The sequence below is a fragment of the Coregonus clupeaformis genome, chromosome 27 (assembly GCF_020615455.1).
Source record: "Coregonus clupeaformis isolate EN_2021a chromosome 27, ASM2061545v1, whole genome shotgun sequence".
Classification (NCBI taxonomy): Eukaryota; Metazoa; Chordata; class Actinopteri; order Salmoniformes; family Salmonidae; genus Coregonus; species Coregonus clupeaformis.
The window spans coordinates 25,228,107-25,250,583 of record NC_059218.1 but is presented as its reverse complement, the minus strand read 5'-3'; the positions used below and the strand labels follow the sequence as shown (position 1 = coordinate 25,250,583).

The following is a 22,477-nucleotide window of genomic DNA, read 5'->3' as shown; positions in this document are numbered from 1 at the left end:
GATCCATGGCTGTGCCCAGATTGTGGAGTATCGTCGTGTGCTGCTGGACGCGCTCCTCCACCGGTAACGGAGGACTGGGTGCACCTGCTGACTCCAAATGTGGTGCGTGATTCTGTCAGGTGTCAGTGTGCAGCGGTAGGACGGAGTCAGGCGCAGGACACAGAACTGAGTAATAGACTAACTTTACTCGAAAAACAACAAATCTAATTTCCACGCAGGGAAATACATCAGCTCACAGCAGTATAAACACCAAACAAAGAACATTCACGCACAACACCATGAGGGAACCAGAGGGTTAAATAGGGAAACAAATTAACGTGATGGGAACCAGGTGTGTACAATACAGACAAAACAAATGGAAAACAGAAACGTAGATCGGTGGCAGCTAGAAAGCCGGTGACGACGACCGCCGATAGCCGCCCGCACAAGGAGAGGCACCAACTTCGGCGGAAGTCATGACACCAAAGTTACATTCCAAAAACATAGCTGCCCTCAGGGTTTCCTTTATAACGCCATTTTACAGGTAATTCTGATATGTACCTGTCGTGGAAATTGTACACAGGGACACTCGAAGTCAATCTTAAATGAATAATTATTTATTATCAGCATGCTGTAGAGGTTCCAACCAACTCAATGCACCAAGTACACATGTCGATCAGGAGCTCTAACGGGGAAGTCCCATTAGTTCTCTTATATACTGCTTACACAGAAAGTAATATTTGCATGATTTAGCTTATTAATTATTCATAATTAATTATTAATTCATGTTTGCTTCATTCATGTGACCGACCAATACTGGGTCATGCATGTGACAGACCAATACCTCACGAGGCTTCTTCTCTAAGCTGAGACCTTGAAACTGAGATATAGTTCTCAAAACAAGGGTCTGGGCGTGCTGCCAGATTGCAGATACTGATAGTGAGGATTAGTTCAATCAGTCACTTGCATGAACACAGAAATTGGTTATTAGAAAAGCACAAACATTTTTAAAAAATCATCACATACCCTAGAGGTCAAAGGTCAAAGTTCTGTTGGCCTGAACATTCCGAAAATGTGTCTGATGGATTGTTGTGAATCTAAGCTTTCCAATGATATATGATTAAAGGGTACAATTGAGCAATAACTTGTTGTATACTGACATTGTTTGTCAATGAATGGGATGAAGGGATGAAAGAAAGAGTGATAACACAGAAAGCTACCATTGCTGCACTGCTATCACACATTTTCCAACTCTAGGGACATGATCCTTCAAAAAAATCAGCATGAGACATAGTCGGCCCAAGTGAGCCCGACAGACCCCTCTAGCTCATGGATTAACCTCTTAAGGATCGGACCCTTTTTTTACATTTTCGCCTAAAATGACATACCCAAATCTAACTGCCTGTAGCTCAGGACCTGAAGCAAGGATATGCATATTCTAGATACCATTTGAAAGGAAACACTTTGAAGTTTGTAGAAATGTGAAATTAATGTAGGAGAATATAACACATTAGATCTGGTAAAAGATAATCCAAACCAAAAAACATACGTTTTCTTTTTTTCTTTGAAATGCAAGAGAAAGGCCATAATATCATATAGGAGTTTGGACGCAATTTAGATTTTGGCCACCAGATGGCAGTAGTGTGTGTGCAAAGTTTCAGTAATACTGGAATATTTTGTATAAAGTCTGCCCAAATGTGCCGAATTGGTCAATTTATACATTTTCAAGTACATAACTATAGAGAACATACAAAAATGATATGGTAATACAAAATATAAGTTTATACACCCCCAGGAATGTCATACATGATGGATAATTAGCTTATACACTAACTTTCACATATTTAGATGGCCGGGCGGGGTGGGTGTGGAGCCAGAGACACCAAGGGTTCAAACTGTAGAACCCAGTTCCTACATTTGAATACAAAAATGGATTTTATCAAACAAAAGTATGCTACATTTGATCTCTGGGATGCTTAAGATGACAAATCAGAGCAAGATGACTGAATGTAAGTACATTATTTTCCTTCAGAGGTGAATGTATCAAACCAGTTGCCGTGATACGTTTTTTGTTGTTGTGCACTCTCCTCAAACAATAGTATGGTATTGTTTCACTGTAATATCTACTGTAAATTGGACAGTGCAGTTAGATTAACAAGAATGTAAGCTTTCTGCCCATATAAGACATGTCTATGTCCTGGAATGTTTGCTGTTACTTACAACAGTCATGCTAATCACATTAGCGCATGTTAGCTCAACCGTCCCATATATGGGACACCGATCCCGTATTAAAAAGAGAAATGCATTTACAAGAACATTTCACTTTGAACAACTACCCCATCTACTGTCTGTTAAAAACCCTAACTAATGATGGAATTTGGCTTTTTTGTAGGTTTCAGTGTTACATTGAACATACATATTGCACCGTACACAATTTCCTGTACATTATGTCCCAGTAAAAGGGGGGTCCATTCTACTCAGGAGCACTTCTACCTCTGTGGCACTTTAAAGGTCTCTACAGACGGGCCGCGGTAAGCAGCGATTTTCTCACCGTGTCCGTTTACCATGGCCAATCAGCTAAATATGCTGTACGTCGTGTCACAGTAAAAGGGGATTCCATTCTACTCAGGAGCACTTCTACTTTCCAAATCCACAGATTTACACCCCAAGCAGTGTAGCTGCTCATTCTGCGGCCCTTAAAGAGTGGCCAATAAGACTCCTTTCCTGCAGTGTGTGACGTCACGAGAGGCTACACCGCTTTCAGCGGGATTGCTCAAGTAGTGCAAGGAGACAAGGTTCAAACAAAACAAGGATTTTATTATAGGTCTTGGGAAATTAACGAAAATATAACAAAATTCTGTTCTCTTGTGGCTCTTTAAGGGTTAACAGTTCAGGGATGTCTCTTCCACATCCAAAATCATAATTCTCACTCGCTCAGATAACTTTTCCCCAGCCTTACTGTAGTCCACGTTGCAGCTAGTGGCCAACCCAGCAAAAAGTCCTTCCAAATGTCTCTCACGTATTTCCACAGGTGCATATATCCAAAGGTGAGTATTTCCCAAAGGTAAGTATCTCCAAATCCTTATATTCCTCATGGAAGTGGACGTGCAGCACTCTTGTCCTCCAGAGAGCCCAGGTTGGAGACTGTGTCTCTTCCCTTCCCAAACCTTCAGCTCATCAGCTCCTCATTTGTTTCAGCTGCGTGGGAAGATTGGCCATAGAGGGGTGGAGTTCCCGACCATACCAGCAGATGGAGCCATAGCTGTCTGGGTTTGCAGCCACCTCAGGGGGATGTAACGTCCCTCCAGGACACAGCCTCTCGTGACATCACACATCCCCTCCTCGGGACCGACGTCCTCGTCGGGTAAAGGCAGCGAAGAAGGCATCACGCCGGGAGAGGGCGTCCGCATTGCCGTGGTGCTTGCCAGACTGCTCTCTCTTCAACTCCTCCAACTCTAGGACCAGGGACTCAGCCTCCTGTTGTCTCTCCTTGAGTTTCTTACTGAACGCATCAGCCTTGGTTTTAGCAGAGTTTAGCTTCTGTTGAGCAGCTTTCAGTTCCTTCTCTCTCTCTGCCTCCGCATTCTTCATCTTGTTCTCCAACACCTTGTACTTCTCCTCTGCCTTCTTCTGGACCTCCTTACTACTGCGCAGGGTCTCCTCACACTCCTCGATGGTCCTGCGCAGCCTCTCCAGCTCCTCCTGTTGCTTAGGGAAGGAGCTCTGTTGGAGTTTAGCCTGGAGGATATCTAACTCTTCTGTCTTCATGTCTAACTGTTGCTTTAACAAACGATACCTCTCAGCGGTCCCCTTCAGACCAGACAGTTCTTTGTCCAGATTCTGTAGCTCCGTCTCTGTGTCGGTCTGGGCACCTGCCATCCCTATCCGAGCCCGGGCGCGAGTGAGTAACTCGGAGGATTGCACCGGAGCCTTCCCAGGATGAGTCTTGCCTCTCCGTTTCCGAGGTACTCGGGTTATCCTCTCCTGAGACTCTCTCCAGAGTGGGTAAAAGGCTGGGCAGTCTCGTCCAATTAGGACAGGGACGGGGAGGGAATCAACCACCCCCGCCGTCGTGTGTATGGTTCCCCGTGTGCTGGTCATTGTAAGTTCAGTAATGGGGTATTCTCTGGTGTCCCCATGGACACAGGAAACTGGGAGGACTTTCCCCGGGGTCAGACACGTTGGGCCCACCAAATCCTTACGCACCAGGGTGGCCCGGCTACCAGAATCCAGTAAGGCCTCCACATCATGGTGATTCACAGTTACCGGGCAGGTGGGGGGGTCGATCTGGGCCGCCATCTACGACTCCCAAGAGCGAGGCAAAACGGTGTGTGGGTGCTGAGCTGGAGGACTCCGCAGTGGGCATAGGTTCATCGGCTGGTTTCCCACACTGCCAGGAGATATGTCCCATCTCCCCACACCGGTAACACTGTCGAGTTTCCCCCTCCTGGTGTACTCTTCTTGGACCCGCCTGGTTTCTGGCTCCCCTGGAGCCGGGATAAGTCCTGACGTGGCTGGGTTCGAGACCTTGGGGTCCTTTGGACGGGTTCTTCCCATTTGTGGTGGGGCCGCACTCCTGGGGTCTTTTCGGGAAGCATTCAGCATCTCCGCTGTGGCCTGGTACTTTTCCACAGCTTCCACGGTCAGATCAGCCGTGGTCAAGGCCTGTTGACTGATGAACCGTTTTGCCTCATAAGGCAGGGCGCGTAGGTAACGATCCACCACAACGGCCTCCACCACCGCCGCTGCTGTATTCCTCTGCGGATCCAGCCATTTCCTTGCGATTCGGACAAGTTCATGCATCTGCGCCCGAGGAGGTTGGTCTGGTTGGAAGGTCCAACTGTGAAAGCGCTGGGCCATACCAAACTTTGTGAGTCCATATCTGCTGAGGATCTCAGACTTCAGGGCATCATAGTCAGTAACCTGGTCAGGGCCCAGGTCCCGGACAGCATTCAGCGATTCCCCGGTTAGAAAGGGGGCTAACAGACCAACCCACTGTTGCTTGGGCCAGGCTTCCCTAGTGGCCGTGGCCTCAAATGCATGCAGGTATGCCTCAATGTCATCGGTAGCTCCCATCTTAGATATAAAGTCACTTGCCTTTATTGGGCGGGTATTTTGGACAACCCTCTGTCTCTGCAACTGCAATTCCTCTGCCTTCAGAAGGTTGGCTTTCTTTTGCTCCTCCAAGAGAGCCACGTTTGCTTGCATCTGGGCTTGCTGGCCAGCAACAAGGGCTTTCAATATGTCCTCCATTTCAGTCGGCGGGGAGCCTACGGCCAACTTGGAAAACTGGGTGATCAAACCTTCGGTATCCTCCTCTGACATGCACTATTAACGCTTGAGCGTGCCCGTGTTCTCCACCATCTGTGACGTCACGAGAGGCTACACCGCTTTCAGCGGGATTGCTCAAGTAGTGCAAGGAGACAAGGTTCAAACAAAACAAGGATTTTATTATAGGTCTTGGGAAATTAACGAAAATATAACAAAATTCTGTTCTCTTGTGGCTCTTTAAGGGTTAACAGTTCAGGGATGTCTCTTCCACATCCAAAATCATAATTCTCACTCGCTCAGATAACTTTTCCCCAGCCTTACTGTAGTCCACGTTGCAGCTAGTGGCCAACCCAGCAAAAAGTCCTTCCAAATGTCTCTCACGTATTTCCACAGGTGCATATATCCAAAGGTGAGTATTTCCCAAAGGTAAGTATCTCCAAATCCTTATATTCCTCATGGAAGTGGACGTGCAGCACTCTTGTCCTCCAGAGAGCCCAGGTTGGAGACTGTGTCTCTTCCCTTCCCAAACCTTCAGCTCATCAGCTCCTCATTTGTTTCAGCTGCGTGGGAAGATTGGCCATAGAGGGGTGGAGTTCCCGACCATACCAGCAGATGGAGCCATAGCTGTCTGGGTTTGCAGCCACCTCAGGGGGATGTAACGTCCCTCCAGGACACAGCCTCTCGTGACATCACAAGTGAAATGACCTAGTGGCTACATGGGTGGAATGTTATTTTCATAATTTCATCATTAATAAATGTTTGTTTTTTTAACACACAAAATCTGGTGTTTTTGTGAAACGGTTTTGTTATATTTCAGTCTTCTGTGTTGTATATAAAGTGTAATATTGAGATGCAAACTCAAAATTGAATACATTTCAACTCTATATCTGAAATAGCCCACGTTAATATATGTAGCTTAAGAAACAAGTTTTTAATGAAATCAATAATTTGCTAGTAACAAATGACATTCATATTCTGACAATCTCTGAAACTCACTTAGATAATACCTTTGATGATACAGTGGTTGCAATACATGGTTATAACATCTACAGAAATGACAGAAATGCCAAAGGTGGAGGTGTTGCCGTTTTTATTCAGAACCACATTCCTGTAAAGCTTAGAGAGGATCTCATGTTAAATACTGTTGAAGTAATATGGCTACAGGTTCATCTGCATCACCTAAAGCCCATTCTGGTGGGAAGCTGCTATAGATCACCAAGTGCTAACAGTCAATATCTGGATAACATGTGAAATGCTTGATGATGTATGTGATATCAACAGAGAGGTATATTTTCTGGGTGATTTAAATATTGACTGGCTTTCATCAAGCTGCCCACTCAAGAAAAAGCTTCACACTGTAACTAGCGCCTGCAACCTGGTTCAGGTTATCAGTCAACCTACCAGGGTAGTTACAAACAGCACAGGAATGAAATCATCAACATGTATTGATCACATCTTTACTAATGCTGCAGAAATTTCCTTTGCAGCAGTATCCAAATCCATCGGATGTAGTGATCACAATATAGTAACCATAGCTATGAAAACCAGAGTTCCAAAGGCTGGGCCTAATATAGTGTACAGTCGTGGTCAAACGTGTTAAGAATGACACAAGTATTGGTCTTCACAAAGTTTGCTGCTTCAGTGTTTTTAGATATTTTTGTCAGATGTTACTGTCACGATTGTTATAGGAACCGGACCAAGGCACAGCGTGATAGATGTACATCTTTTAATGAGTACTTTACACTAACAACAAAACGATACGTGAAGTCTAAAGGTTCACCAACACAAACCTATACAGAACAAGATCCCACAAACTAACTAGTGCCAACAGGCTGCCTAAGTATGGTTCCCAATCAGAGACAACGAGAATCAGCTGCCCCTGATTGGGAACCACCCTGGCCAACATAGAAAACACGAACTAGAACACAACATAGAAAATCACACATAGAAAATCCACACCCTGGCTCAACATATAAGAGTCCCCAGAGCCAGGGCGTGACAGTACCCCCCCCCCAAAGGCGCGGACTGCGACCGCGCCAACCAAACACAACAGGAGAGGGGCCGGGTGGGCATTCCGCCTCGGTGACCACCACTCTCTCGCTACCCCCCCGTAGCGCCCCTGGTCTGGCCCCGCTGGCCGGAGCTGGACTGGACACCGGTGGAGCGGATTGCTCTTGCTCCGGAGTGGAGCAGCTGACCGGTGCCGGACCAGGCACCGGTGGAACAGGCACGGGCCGTGCCGGACTGACGACGCGCACCACTGGCTTGGTGCGGGGAGCAGGAACGGGCCGGACCGGGCTGACGACGCCCACCACTGGCTTGGTGCGGGGAGCAGGAACGGGCCGGACCGGGCTGACGACGTGCACCACTGGCTTGGTGCGGGGAGCAGGAACAGGCCGAACCGGGCTGACGACGCGCACCACTGGCTTGGTGCGGGGAGCAGGAACAGGCCGAACCGGGCTGGCGACGCGCACCACTGGCTTGGTGCGGGGGAGCAGGAACGGGCCGGACCGGGCTGACGACGCGCACCACTGGCTTGGTGCGGGGAGCAGGAACAGGCCGGACCGGGCTGGCGACGCGCACCACAGGCTTGGTGCGAGAGGCAGGAACAGGCCGGACCGGGCTGGCGACGCGCACCACTGGCTTGGTGCGGGGAGCAGGAACAGGCCGGACCGGGCTGGCGACGCGCACCACAGGCTTGGTGCGAGGGACAGGGACAGGCCGGACCGGGCTGGCGACGCGCACCACTGGCTTGGTGCGGGGAGCAGGAACAGGCCGGACCGGGCTGGCAACGCGCACCCCTGGCTTGGTGCGAGGGACAGGCCGGGCCGGACTGGCGACACGCACCCCTGGCTTGGTGCGGGGAGCAGGAACGGGCCGGACCGGGCTGACGAGACGGACTGGAGCGAAGAGCTGACACAACCCGTCCTGGCTGAATGCCTATTTCTACACACTCTGTGTGAGGCATTAGCACAGGACGTACAGGACTGTGCACTCGTACTGGCACTACAGCACGTGGCACTGGCGCAGGATATCCGGGACCGAGGAGGGGTACTGGAGGCCACGAGCGTTGAGCCGGCACACTCCGTCCTGGCTGCATGCCCACCTTAGCACGACACGTGCGTGGTGCTAGCACAGGACGTACAGGATTGTGCCAGACCACTCGCGGCACAGTACGCAGCTCCGCATAACTCGGAACCTGCCCAGTCTCACGCTGCCTAGCCTGAGTATGGGGAGTTGGCTCTGCTCTACCTCTAGGCTCCGCCAACCTCCCTTCCAGCCCCCCAAACCTGGTGGCCTCCTCTCCTAATCCGCCGATACGTCCTGTAGCTGCCTCCAGCATCCCCGTCGTCCATGCCGTGTGCCCCCCAAAAAATTTTTTGGGGGTTGCCTCTCGCCTGTCCGACGACGGCCCGGTTGGCGCCGCTTCTCCTCTCCTGCCTGGGCATCCTCCCTCATCGCCCTCCGGTAGCGGACGGCCTCCTCCTCTGTGATTCTCCCCCAACCGAGGAGGACATCTACCAGAGTAACCTCCTGTTCCATACCCGGCGTTTGCTCCTGCACACGCTGCTTGGTCCTATTTTGGTGGGATCTTCTGTCACGATCGTTATAGGAACCGGACCAAGGCGCAGCGTGATAGGCGTACATCTTTTAATGAGTACTTTACACTAACAACAAAACGATACGTGAAGTCTAAAGGTTCACCAACACAAACCTATACAGAACAAGATCCCACAAACTAACTAGTGCCAACAGGCTGCCTAAGTATGGTGCCCAATCAGAGACAACGAGAATCAGCTGCCCCTGATTGGGAACCACCCTGGCCAACATAGAAAACACGAACTAGAACACAACATAGAAAATCACACATAGAAAATCCACACCCTGGCTCAACATATAAGAGTCCCCAGAGCCAGGGCGTGACAGTTACTATGGTATACTGAAGTATAATTACAAGCATTCCATAAGTGTCAAAGGCTTTTACTGACTATTACATTAAGTTTATGCAAAGAGTCAATATTTGCAGTGTTGACCCTTCTTTTTCAAGACCTCTGCAATCCGCCCTGGCATGCTGTCAATTAACTTCTGGGCCACATCCTGACTGATGGCAGCCCATTCTTGTATAATCAATGCTTGGAGTTTCTCAGAATTTGTGTGTTTTTGTTTGTCCACCCGCCTCTTGAGGATCGACCACAAGTTCTCAATGGGATTAAGGTCTGGGGAGTTTCCTGGCCATGGACCCAAAATGTTGATGTTTTGTTCCTCGAGCCACTTAGTTATCACTTTTGCCTTATGGCAAGGTGTTCCATCATGCTGGAAAAGGCATTGTTCATCACCAAACTGTTATTGGATGGTTGGGAGAAGTTGCTCTCGGAGGATGTGTTGGTACCATTCTTTATTCATGGCTGTGTTCTTAGGCAAAATTGTGAGTGAGCCCACTCCCTTGGCTGAGAAGCAACACCACACATGAATGGTCTCAGGATGCTTTACTGTTGGCATGACACAGGACTGATGGTAGCGCGCACCTTGTCTTCTCCGAACAAGATTTTTTCCAGATGCCCCAAACAATCGGAAAGGGGATTCATCAGAGAAAATTACTTTACCCCAGTCCTCAGCAGTCCAATCCCTGTACCTTTTGCAGAATATCAGTCTGTCCCTGATGTTTTTCTTGGAGAGAAGTGGCTTCCTCGCTGCCCTTCTTGACACCAGGCCATCCTTCAAAAGTATTCGACTCACTGTGCGTGCAGATGCACTCACACCTGCCTGCTGCCATTCCTGAGCAAGTTCTGCACTGGTGGTGCCCCGATCCCGCAGCTGAATCAACTTTAGGAGACGGTCCTGGCGCTTGCTGGACTTTCTTGGGGGCCCTGAAGCCTTCTTCACAACAATTGAACCTCTCTCCTTGATGTTCTTGATGATCCGATAAATGGTTGATTTAGGTGCAATCTTACTAGCAGCAATATCCTTGCATGTGAAGCCCTTTTTGTACAAAGCAATGATGACGGCACGTGTTTCCTTGCAGGTAACCATGGTTAACAGAGGAAGAACAATGATTTCAAGCACCACCCTCCTTTTAAAGCTTCCAGTCTGTTATTCTAACTCAATCAGCATGACAGAGTGATCTCCAGCCTTGTCCTCGTCAACACTCTCACCTGTGTTAATGAGAGAATCACTGACATGATGTCAGCTGGTCCTTTTGTGGCAGGGCTGAAATGCGGTGGAAATGTTTTTTGGGGATTAAGTTCATTTTCATGGCAAAGAGGGACTTTGCAATTAATTGCAATTCATCTGATCACTCTTCATAACATTCTGGAGTATATGCAAATTGGCATCATAATAACTGAGGCAGCAGACTTTGTGAAAATTAATATTTGTGTCATTCTCAAAACTTTTGACCACGACTGTATATGTTGTTGATGTAAAAAATATTTGATGGTCTGTGGTGTGTAATGAGGAGCAACCAGACGCTGCACTTGACACATTTATGAAATTGCGTATTCCAGTTACTAATAAGCTTGCACCCATTAACAAAATGACTGTAAAAACAGTTTAAAATTGTATGGTTGAGAGGGATGAGGCAAAAGGAATGGCAAATAAGTCTGGCTGCACAGGTGATTGGCAAACATACTGCAAATTGAGAAATCAGTTGACTAAACTGAATAAAAAGAAGAAGAAACTATAGTATGAATCAAAGATGAATGACATAAAGAATAATAGTAAAAAGCTTTGGAGCACCTTAAATGAAATTTTGGGCAAAAAGGCAAACTCAGCTCCATCATTAATTGAATCAGATGGCTCATTCATCACAAAACCCACTGATATTGCCATTTACTTTAATTATTTTTTCATTGGCAAGAATAGCAAACTTAGGCATGACATGCCAGCAACAAACGCTGACACTACACATCCAAGTATAACTGATCAAATTATGAAAGACAAGCATTTTAATTTTGAATTCCATAAATTGAGTGTGGAAGAGGTGAAACAATTATTGTTGTCTATCAACAATGACAAGCCACCGGGGTCTGACAACTTAGATAGAAAATTACTGAGGATAATAGCGAACGATATTGCCATTCCTATTAGCCATATCTTCAATCTGAGCCTACTAGAAAGTGTGTGCCCTCAGTCCTGGAGGGAAGCAAAAGTAATTCCGCTATCCAAGAATAGTAAAGCCCCCTTTACTGGCTCAAATAGCGGACCAATAAGCCTGTTAACAACCCTTAGTAAACTTTTGGAAAAAATTGAAAAAAAAGCACTGCTCTGCCATTTTAACAACACTATCAACATGGCAGGTCCTACAGGCTCTAGTTTTGTCACACCTGGACTAATGTTGAATTGTGTGGTCAGGTGCCACATAGAGAGACCTCGGAAAATTACAATTGGCTCAGAACAGGGCAGCACGGCTGGCCCTTAAATGTACACGGAGAGCAAACAGTAATAATATGCATGTAAATCTCTTATGGCTCAAAGTGGAAGAGAGATTGACTTCATCACTACTTGTTTTTGTAAGAAGTGTTGACAAGCTGAATGCACCGAGGTGTCTGTTTAAACTATTAGCACACAGCTCAGACACCCATGCATACCCCACAAGACATGCTAACAAAGGTCTCTTCACAATCCCCAAGTTAAGAACAGACTATGGGAGGCACACAGTACTACATAGAGCCATGGCTACATTGAACTCTATTCCACATCAGGTAACTGATGCAAGCAGTAAAATCAGATTTAAAAAAAAAACAGATCAAATACACCTTCTGTAAAAGCGGGGACTGTGAAGAGACATGGTATTGTAAGTATGTGATAGTGGAGTAGTGGCCTGAGGGAACACACTAAATGTATTGTGTAAAGTGTTATGAAATGTAATATCATGTAATATTTTAAGTTGTATATAACTGCCTTAATGTTGCAGGACCCCAGGAAGAGTAGCTGCTGTCTTGGCAGAAACTAATGGGGATCCTTAATCAATACAAATATAAATGGTACAGGTGTTTTCTTTTTTTAAAGTCCATAACCATGTATGTATACTTTTGTTTCAAAGTAGATTTGTTTAAGACTACCAAGAAAATGTGTGACCCTGATTTAGCCCAATGCAGTAAAATGTTAAATGCAGTACGTTTTTCATATTGGACATACATATTGCACCGTACATAATTTCCTGTACTTTGTCGCAGTAAAAGGCGGTCCATTTTACTCAGGTGCACTTCTGCTTTCCAAATCCACAGAGTTTACACCCCCAGCAGTGTCCCTACTCATTTTGCGGCCATTAAAGGTAACTAATTCAAAGGTATAGGCTACTGTAGATTTTGATCTTTGAGTACAGTTAATGTACCAAATATCCTGACAAAGTTATATTTATCTGAAAATGTGATTAAACTAGACAATTAATATGTGCGCTTGCTATGTATGCTGGACAGAGTAAAATTTGTCGGTAAATTGCTTTCTGTTGTCATAACCACCTTTCTAGTCTGTTGTGCATGGATTGCAAAGCTGTGATCAATATTGGAAGAAGTATTATACATGCTACAAATCCTACTCTGTTGGGCTAATTGCTGTTCAAGGTAACCTTTGATCATCTGAAATGTATCTTATTTCAAGGATGAGATCTTTCCTATTCTTGCCATAAACCACTGCCTTGTTATTACAAATGAGAAAATCAAGACTGTGATTATAAAGTAGATAATTTGCTAAGAAATGAACTAGAAGCACTTGTTTAGCAAAGTCCTCAAAATGAGCAGTGACATGCTGGGTGTGTAAACTCTATGGATCTGGAAAGCAGAAGTGCTCCTGAGTAGAACGGATCCCCCTTTTACTGCAACACATTACACAGAAAATTGTGGACAGTCCAATAAATGACAGGATTACCCACACCATTTTTGTAATTATCATTTAGTCTTAGATTTAAAACAAATATGTTTTCATCACATAATATCTTATAGAAATACTTTTAATAATTATTTGTATGATAACTAGTGTAAAATGTATTGATAATTGTGACAATATTCCATAATTTTCACCCAATTTACAAAGTATACAGGACGGGACTCTTATTCTGAAGGATTCCAAAAATCCGTGACCCGGAAGAGTTTAGTTAATCTTGCCTGCTTCACAGCCTCAACAGAACGATCGCTGATAACTTTCAACAGGCTGCAGACCGTTACAAACCTGCGCTTCTAAAATAATTTAAAACGATTTATCTGTTAAAAAGTAGGTTATCGTTATATGGTTAAAAAATATATATTACATGTAAATAAAATGTAGCCAGCTACCATTTATTATTCAGATTACATAAAACAAAGGCACTGAACTAAAGCTTGCAGCTAACGTAAACCAAATAGCTAGCTCTGTTGCTAATGCTAGGCTAAATTGCTAGCTAGCTAAACATTACAAACGTTATACGGTGGATAGCTAGCTAGTTATGACGTTAGCCAGAGAAGGTAGACACTGACTGTAGCGTTGCTAGTGCTGACTAGCTAGCTAGAAACCATGGGCAGGAACGTAAGAACATCCTAGCTAGAAAAACACAAATAACTTATACACTAACAAGCTGTATTGATCCTGTTCTCTATAGCCAGAGAGGCGTAGCTAGCTAACTTATGTAGCCAACGTTATACTCTGCATGATATGTAGCTGGATTCAAGGTTTATTGAGATCAGATTATCAAAAGCTTTTTTTCTCTCTCTTATCAAGATCCTGAGCCGAGGAGGTATCATCGATAGGCTTTTTTGCAAGCAACCACGGAAACGTAGCTAACAAGTTACTGAACACATAACGTCGGGATGTTTAACCCACACCACCACCAACAACAACAGCAACAGTTTCACCATCATCTGCGGCAGCTTCAGCAGCTGTTCCAGCACCAGCCACCCCCTCCGCCGCCTCCTCCTCCACCACAACCCCAACCCCCTCCATCGCACCATGTTCCACATCACCACCAAAGAGGACGGTAAGAAGTGTGAACTCGAGGTCGTGGATATACGGCCCTAAATCTGACTTGTTAGCAACAGTTGCTAAAATCAGACAATAAGTATTATGTTTATCTTGTATTAAATTTGCCAGGGGTGTGTTCAGTCAAATATGATCTAGTTATATCTTCCTCTGGTTCAGTTCATTCAACATTTCCCAATGTTGCCTAACTGTGTTTTAGACAAGCTTTCCCAAAACGCTGCAAACCGTTCTACAAGAGAACGGTGTTTAATAAAACGGAAACGACACTACTGAACGACCAGTTGAAGAACGGTGTGATTATGGTGGCCCAGAGGGAGATGTGTTTGGTGTGTGCTGCATGAGTTTTGCGATTTAAAATGGTCACACGCATATTGATCAGGCCACACCCACCAAATGGGAGCAGAAGTATCTCAAAGGCTGAGTTGTAATCATTAAACCATAGATAGCAAACAGCTGCAACGAAAATAAGTTAATATTGGACAGATAGGCCCCTCTCCATTTCGTTTGGTTCTATTTGGTTCCTAGTGAATACACTGCTGTTGAAGAACAGTGTGCACCATTTTGGGGAAACGTGTTGTTCAGTACCAATGGAGGCTGCTGAGGGAAGGACTGCTCATAATAATGTCTGGAACGGAGCCAATGGAATGGCATCAAACACATGGAAACCATGTTTGATGTATTTGATACCATTCCACAGATTCCGCTCCAGCCATTACCACGAGCCCATCCTCCCCAATTAAGGTGCCACCAACCTCCTGTGTTCAGTACCAACCGTCAGGCAACATAGCAAAAGTTGAATTGAACTGAACGTACCCCAGGATTGCGTTCAGTATGACAGAACTGTGTGAAACATTGAATTCAAGGGAAGCTGTGCTGTACGACCAGTTGAAAAACATTGTGATTATCGTGGCCCAGAGGGCGATTGCTGTATGGTGTGCTGCACGATTTCAAATGATCACACCCATATTGATCAGGCCACATATCGCCACACATACCCACCAAACGAGCAAACATACCTCAAAGGCTGTTGAAGAACGGTGCCCACCGTTTTAGGGTCACACTACGTAGCAAAAGTTTAAGCAATTTGAACGCACCCCGGTATCAAAGATAATTTAAATAAAGAGGCCTAGAAACTGCTTCTCCAATAGAAATCCCAGATCACGCTTGTAGGCGATGTCATGGCGACATAAATTAGCTAAGCTCATGCGTAGAAACACTTCATCTGGTATAACGGTCGTCTTGCGCCAAAATACGCATGTGAAGGCCGTTAAATCAGTTATTCCTTCAATATGAAGTTGATGAAAATGAAAACGTGTCAGTTTGTCTCTTTCACAAGGTTGTAGTACAGTTTCAGCTACTTAAGACATTGGCTCGAATCTAGGTTTTGCTAGTGCTGAGCGATTTAGTGTTTTTTGAAGTAGTTTCGGTTAGATTATTTTAAATACAAAAATAAAATACACTATGCATTATGTGGGTTGAATTCTGAACAACACAAAATAAAACAATTCAAAATATGTCCCATGATGGTAGTGACTGCCCATTAGTGCTTATCAATTATTAACCATAATTTATTCACATTACTTTAATAAAATATTTCAGTTGTTGTGTATATTACATTTGTTTTATTTGATGACTTTGTTATTTCATTCCAAGTCATCTCATCTCTATAGAGCTGCTGCCTATGCTGTCTGACAAAATCACTATTTTAGTAGTTCTTCAAAGTAAATAAGGCAGACTTTTATGACTGCTGAATGCCAACTATCAATCACTTAATCATGTATTTTCAGGTAGAGATACCTCGCGAAGCAACTGCTCTCTATCCCTTTGGATCGCGCATTCTTCTCTCCGTCTCCGTGTCTGCTCCACACAGACCGGACCAGTATGCGGGCAATGGATTATGGTCATTGTAGATAATTACCACGTTTTCTGCGCTAAACTATGTCTAATATTGGCCTGTTGGAAACTACAACTTGCTATTACATCGCACAGTTTGGGCTTGCGCTGATTGATCTCTAGATAAACTGTGCATCGCGATGACAGAAAAAACCCCAGAACAAAATGGAATTCAAATAATTGAACTGATGTCTGTCAATTAGTTGTTTAAAAACCAAAAAATAACCAACATTTTGGTTAATCACTCTGCACTAGGTTTTTCCTTTAGATTTAGAGAAAATTAACAACTAAGGACACATTTTTCACTTCTCCCATTGACTTGCCAAACCCTGGTCTGGTCTGCTTCACGACGCGTTCCCGGAAGTATCATGATGTTGGGCCTCTGGGTTTAGAAACTTTGTGCCAGTATGTTTTCTCCCGTTAGGTGGGTGTGGTGGGGTGTGGCCTGATCATGGGTGTGACCATTTGCAAAACTTATGCAGCACACCCCCATAATCACAACATTCTTTGACTTGTCATTCAGAACAGTATAGTTTCTGTTTTAATTAAACGTTGCACACCTTTCTGTCCTGCTGAACGCACCCCACATTTTCTTTGTATAAATAGTATTGAAAGTAACACTGGCCAACTGTTCCAAACTCTGTGGCTGTATTATATTTAAATATAAATACTGCTTAGTAATGGCCATTCTCTCCGTGGCTCTGTGATGACCAGGGCTATGGCCGTACCAGCCCCTGCTCCTCCACCTCCCCGTATGGTCAACCTGGCCACCCAGGCCACCATCATCGCCCCCAACCCAATGTTACAAGGGGCTCTAATGATGCAGCAGATGCAAGGTGAGAGCATTTCATAATGTCAGCAAACGTATAGACAAGTAGATTGACAATATGGTATTACATCTTTATATCTACATAGCTGGTGTGTACATGCAAAAGCTGTATGAGTCTCTGCAATGTTAACACTTTGTTTTGATTGCAATCCCATTGATTTGGTGTTCCTTATAGCTCCTAATGCCACCTGATAGAAACTATGGCACCACCCTATTGCTGAAAAACAGTTTGTTTCACCATTTAGATCTCTTTCTCCTCATACTCATCCCCCATCTCTGCCTCTCCCACACTTTCTCCTACCTCTCTCTCCTTCCCTCCTTCTTTCTCTGGCTTTCCAGGTAGCATGCGGGGCTTTACAGCGAGTGGGCAGCAGTTCACCCAGTTCTTTGCTGCGGGGGCCCGGTCCTCTCTCCTGGGGCCTGTACCCATGGGCATGTCCATCAAGAACCCCCACATGGGCTTCCCTGCCCGACACTACCACCCCCACACCCGCTACTACAACAACAACAACAACAACGTAATAACAACCTCTATTTAACTATGGATAACTACAAGGCACTGAGCACCCACTCTGAGCGGTTTCTGTTTGACTAGCTAAAAGTTCTACTTGAGTTTTACTCTGAGTTGTTAAGATTGCTTTGATTGTTTTGAAACTGTTGGGACAATGCTATGAGGAGGCTTAAAGGGAAAATCCACTCAAACTATATTTTGGTATTTTTTTCCATTAGTCCACATTTGATACAGTCCCAAAATGTTTTGCATGTTAGCAGTCAAGTTTTCAAGATATTGGACTTTCAAGAAGCAAAGTGTCACCGGCCACATCATCATGATGATGCAACATGCGTATAATTATACTGAATTGCTCAAATAATAAGATGTCTTTTACATTTCTTAGTCCTCTATACCTGTTGCACATGTTAACTGTTGTTGTTTGCTGAGAGAGCAGTTGATTGGTTGATCAAATGGCTCACTCTGTCCATGTAGGACTATTCTTCACGGCACCCGGATAGAAAGAGGGAGCAGAGAGCCGTGGGGAGCACAGATAACCAACCTGCAGCCAGCAGGACCCTCCCCAATGACAAGACTCTCAAAGGTAGGACCGTACCTGAACACTCAACGCAAGATAGCAACACCAGCTAGCAACGCCTGCTAGCCCTGGTGTTCATTCGCGTCTTTTCTTTAGAGCTAGTGAAATCTCAGAAGTATGAAAAGGGTTTGTTTTTTGGTTGCTTGCTCTTTTCCTATGTCTCCTTCTCTGTATGTTTTTGAGTGGGTGTGAAACATTCAATATGTGGTTGGAACAGTAGATAGCCCTGTGTCTCCCTCTCCCTACAGGTGGAGGAGTGGGAGGCCCAGATGGAAAGGCACAGCCCTCTGTGCAACCTGAGCCCAAGGAGCCAGCACTGAAGAAGCAGAGGACAGAGGGGTAAGTAACACTGTTTTGAGTTGGGAAAAAAATGCATCCAGGATATCTCAAGTTATAGAGCAGTTGGGTAGTTGTTTTGTTTACGTACCTATTCAGATTAGACTTATATGTTGAGATGAGTCCTTGGAGGGTAGCAGCTTGTAGTGACATGTAACCTTCCCCCTCTGTCCCTCCCCTCCCGTTTCCTTTCTGTCTCAGGTCAGAGGAGACTGTGGATCAGCCTCCTGAGACAGATGGGGTCCTAGGTGCAGCAGTGTATCAATGCCCACAAGATGACAGCCAGCTTGAAGGTGAGTGGTCTTGTATACCATCCTAGCCTCCTACTCTCACCGAGCTACAGCACTGGCCTTTCACATGTGGCTTGGTGGGACTAGTGCTGCCCTTATCTCACCTGTTCTCTCGTTTCCATGAACAGACTGTTTCATTCTGGAGGAGGGCGGGAGCACGGCTGGATCAGAGGCTGCAGAGGCACTAGAGGAGAGCAGAGCAGCCGAGGTGAGTTTTATCATCGCGCTTTACTTAAGACCAAACTGTCAATGTAATGCTAGATCAAACAGATAGCACCCGACTTCTGCTCCCATAAAGTGATATCATGACCTGATTTAAGGGCCCTCCCTGTGTATGAGCAGGTCCAGAGTGGAGTGTCAGCATTTACCCCAGGCCTGAAGGACTTGGCAGAGGGCAAGGCTGCCCCAGGGGTATTGGAAGGGGGGCAGGAAGAGGGCAAGGAGGGGGGTGATGCTGCCAACAAGTTCTATTGCTACATCTGCACCATCACCTGTCACAACCAGCAGGTAGCGCAAACACATACGCACGCACGCACACACACACACACCCACCCACCCTGAGGGTGTAAAGTGAAATGTGTTTGCTTTTGGATGGTCCAAGGCAAGCTCTCAGCTCGACGTATCAGACAGAGGAATCACTCTACTTCATCTCTCTGTATCTCTCTCTTTCCATCTCTCTGTATCTCTCTCTTTCCATCTCTCTGTATCTCTCTCTTTCCATCTCTCTGTATCGCTCTCTCTCCCTTTCGCTCCATCTCTTTTCCTCATTAGGACTTCCAGAGTCACATGAACAGCCTGGCCCACCAGCAGAGGATGATGGAGATCCAACACATGTCCAACGCCTGTCTGGTCACCCTGATGCCCCACGTCCAGGAGTCACTACAGGCAGGCCGCAGGGACAGCTCCTGTTTCAGGGATGGGTCAGTACTAATGCAAGTTGGTGACAAGTAAAGTAAGGACAAAAGCTCACCCAAATAGGAAGGGTCTGCCTAAACTTGTCCAATAAACACTTTTTTCGTTTTCCATTGCAAAATGTTTTGCTACGGTTTATGTCTATGAATATGACCCTGATGGTCCTCATAGAGCTGTCTGTGTTTAACACAGAGAGAAAAGTCCCGGCCTGCAGCGTTGGTGTGCCACCTGCCAAATCCACTACACCAGTACAGTCATGGACCACCGCAGGACCAGTGAGCACAAGCTGACCATCCGCACCTCCAACCCCTCCTGTACTGTCTGCAAGAGTCACTTCAAGAACCCATGCCTGTTCCTGGAACACATGGAGTCCCAGGAGCACAAGCAGAGAGTCGACAAGGTGTGTCTGACGGTCTGCTCATCTCTGCCTCGGCAGCTTGGAAATCCATTAAATTGATTACCTTTCTCGCGTCCCAGATGTGGCCCTATTCCTTATATAGTGCACTAAATAGGATTAGGGTGCTATTTGGGACGCAACACTTGACAACCATTCCCTCCCCCCTCTTTCTTATTCACTGTTCTGTGCTCCTCCCACTACAGCTTCGGGAGGAGGGGGGGCCAGCGGCCTTGGCTGAACTGGTTGCCATGGACGAACAGGGCTGTTTTGTAGATGACGAGAAAGAGGAATGGGAAGATGGTGAACAAAGCAGCTCCCATGGAAAGGTTAGGCATCTCCTTGTACACACTTTGTCACACACGTCTCTTCTTTCCTGCTCTCGCGCTTTCTCCCATGCACACATTCACTTTTTCACAGGATCAATACTGGAGACATTTTGAAGATGTTATTCATGTCGTCATTATTTTGTTGGTTTAGATCTATTTGGTCATGTGTGTGTTTGGTGTGGCAGGAGGGCTGGCCTACCCAGATGGAGGTGGCTCTACTAGAGGACGTAGATGAAGATGAGGAGTATGACCCTGACACGGTGTACGGTGAGTGACACACTCTTCCAGGGGTCACTGTCTCACAACACACCACTCACTGACTTGAAAAGCCATTCTGAATCAATCATTTATCAGTTCATGTTATTTGTATATTGCACATTATGATTTTGTCATGTGCCATTCCATTTTCATTGACTTACAGTACCTCTCTCTGCTCATCTCCCAGGTTCTAGCTTTGTGGTCCCCGTGGCTGGGTTCCTCTGTAGAATCTGCCAGCACTTCTACCATTTTGAGTCCTCAGCCCGCCACTCGCACTGCAAGTCACTCAAACACTTTGAGAACCTCAAGGTTGGTTGTATAATCGCATGTCTTGTATATGAATTAAGACACCACACACATAACATTAACGGGTTTGCCTACAGTTGTCTCGTCTGTTGCAGTCATCTCCTTTAAATCCTATATGTTTGTGCCTTCTCTCCCATACAGAAGTACAGGGCATTGCGTAGCCAGAAGGATGGGACATTGGAACCTACTCCCATAGATGGAGATGCAGAGAGCGATAGTAACCACACCATCTCAGGTTCAAACAGCCTGCCTTCAGAGCTCCTCAGCAGCCCTGCGTTACTGCAGCCCACCATCGCCACCACCACACTGAGGCCCTCTAAGCCCTGCCCTGAACCCCAGGACAACACTCCCTCAGCCTCATCTTCATCCCAGCAGGACCTCACCACTACCACCAGCAGCACTAGGGGGACCCCGGGCCAAGCCACCCCAGAGCAGCAGAGCCTAGCAGTGCCTGAGGACAAGGAGGAAGAGCCAACCCCAGACCTAGGACCAGTCACAGAAGATACAGAGGAGGAACCAGTCACGGGAGAGATGGAAGAGGAGGCAGCTGCCCAAGACGAGAAGATGGGCGACGGGAACGCAAAGGGGGCATCCAAAAGAAGGTCTGGGAGGACAACACAGAGACGTTGAGAGAGGGAGAGAGTGGAAGAAAAATATGATATCCAGTACAATCGCTACCCTAGGACAGGGTCGGTTAGTTTGGGACAAGGTCCCCCACCTCCTTTTCTGTATAACTCAATAGACCAAGAAAAGAACACCCTGGAAACGCAAAACCAGTGGTCCTCCAACCAATAGTTCCTAGGTGTTTAGGTGTTGATTTTTTTTTTATAACACAACCACAACTAGATACAGATCTATTTCTAACAGGCATTCAGTTAAACCTGATTGAAGAGGAGAACCATGGGGAAACAAATTGTGGATGTGTGTGTTGCTATTATAAAGTGTTAAAAGGGTCAAGTGAAAACAAAGGTCAATTGTAGTTCAACAACACGTTGTTGTGTTCAATCTATCTAACTCAATAACATATTGTAGCCAAGTTTATGAAGGGAGTGGTGTTGTTTTAGTCCAGGCATTTCCCACAAAGCTAACAACGGTAGCTCAAGCTTTTAGTGAGACTTAGAATGTAGCATTTTAGCAGGTGACTTTTATCTGGAAGAAGAAAAAATGTGATGGGGGTGGGAACTAAACTGTACTTTTGTTTGAATGTCAAGTAACGATGAACCTTGATTTGATTCTAGCTTTGTTGAAGTGTTACTGTCTTTGACATTTTATTGTCTAAGACATTTTTCACACAAACTCTGAACTGTTCTGCAGTTGTCTTGGGATGTGTTCGCAGGTGAGGGGATAGGATAGAGGGGGGTTTCAAAGGGGAAAAGTCCTAACTGCTTTGTCTGTTTTGCTCAGATACGTCCTGAGCTACTGGTTTCCCCTTGTCACTGTATTACTAAAGTCATTCTAACTGACTTGTTTAGCTCTTTAACCCCTTGGTTGCTGAAACTCTGCCTAAATCCCACTGGTATTGCTCCTAAGTCGCACTTGAACCTCCAAAAGGCTCTGCTATAAGCTCATATGGCTTTGTCAAGACTGGAAGAATTTTAGATCAGTAGTGTTTCTGCAATGTTAGGAAGCAGTGCATGCTTTTA

General features: G+C 45.7%; 1 protein-coding gene across 1 annotated transcript; it reads left to right on the top strand.

The window, feature by feature from the left end:
* Positions 1 to 13,369: 13,369 nt before the first annotated feature.
* LOC121541673 lies at positions 13,370 to 21,677 on the top strand. Its single transcript, XM_041850878.2, has 15 exons — positions 13,370 to 13,458; positions 13,942 to 14,197; positions 16,807 to 16,928; positions 17,261 to 17,439; positions 17,907 to 18,015; positions 18,258 to 18,348; positions 18,547 to 18,638; positions 18,764 to 18,843; positions 18,978 to 19,142; positions 19,407 to 19,555; positions 19,740 to 19,947; positions 20,148 to 20,270; positions 20,456 to 20,537; positions 20,716 to 20,837; positions 20,976 to 21,677. Exons 2-15 carry the CDS (start codon positions 14,031 to 14,033, stop codon positions 21,462 to 21,464), a joined length of 2,178 nt encoding a protein of 725 aa, XP_041706812.1. The 5' UTR covers positions 13,370 to 13,458; positions 13,942 to 14,030; the 3' UTR covers positions 21,465 to 21,677.
* Positions 21,678 to 22,477: the final 800 nt, after the last annotated feature.

What these genes read in the sequence shown, in the direction of transcription:
- LOC121541673 (XM_041850878.2), top strand. Translation starts at nt 14,031, where the DNA reads ATGTTTAACCCACACCACCACCAACAACAACAGCAACAGTTTCACCAT. An exon ending in TCACCTGTCACAACCAGCAG is followed by an intron (nt 19,143 to 19,406) that starts GTAGCGCAAACA and finishes TTTCCTCATTAG; the next exon opens with GACTTCCAGAGTCACATGAA. An exon ending in AGCTCCTGTTTCAGGGATGG is followed by an intron (nt 19,556 to 19,739) that starts GTCAGTACTAAT and finishes TGTTTAACACAG; the next exon opens with AGAGAAAAGTCCCGGCCTGC.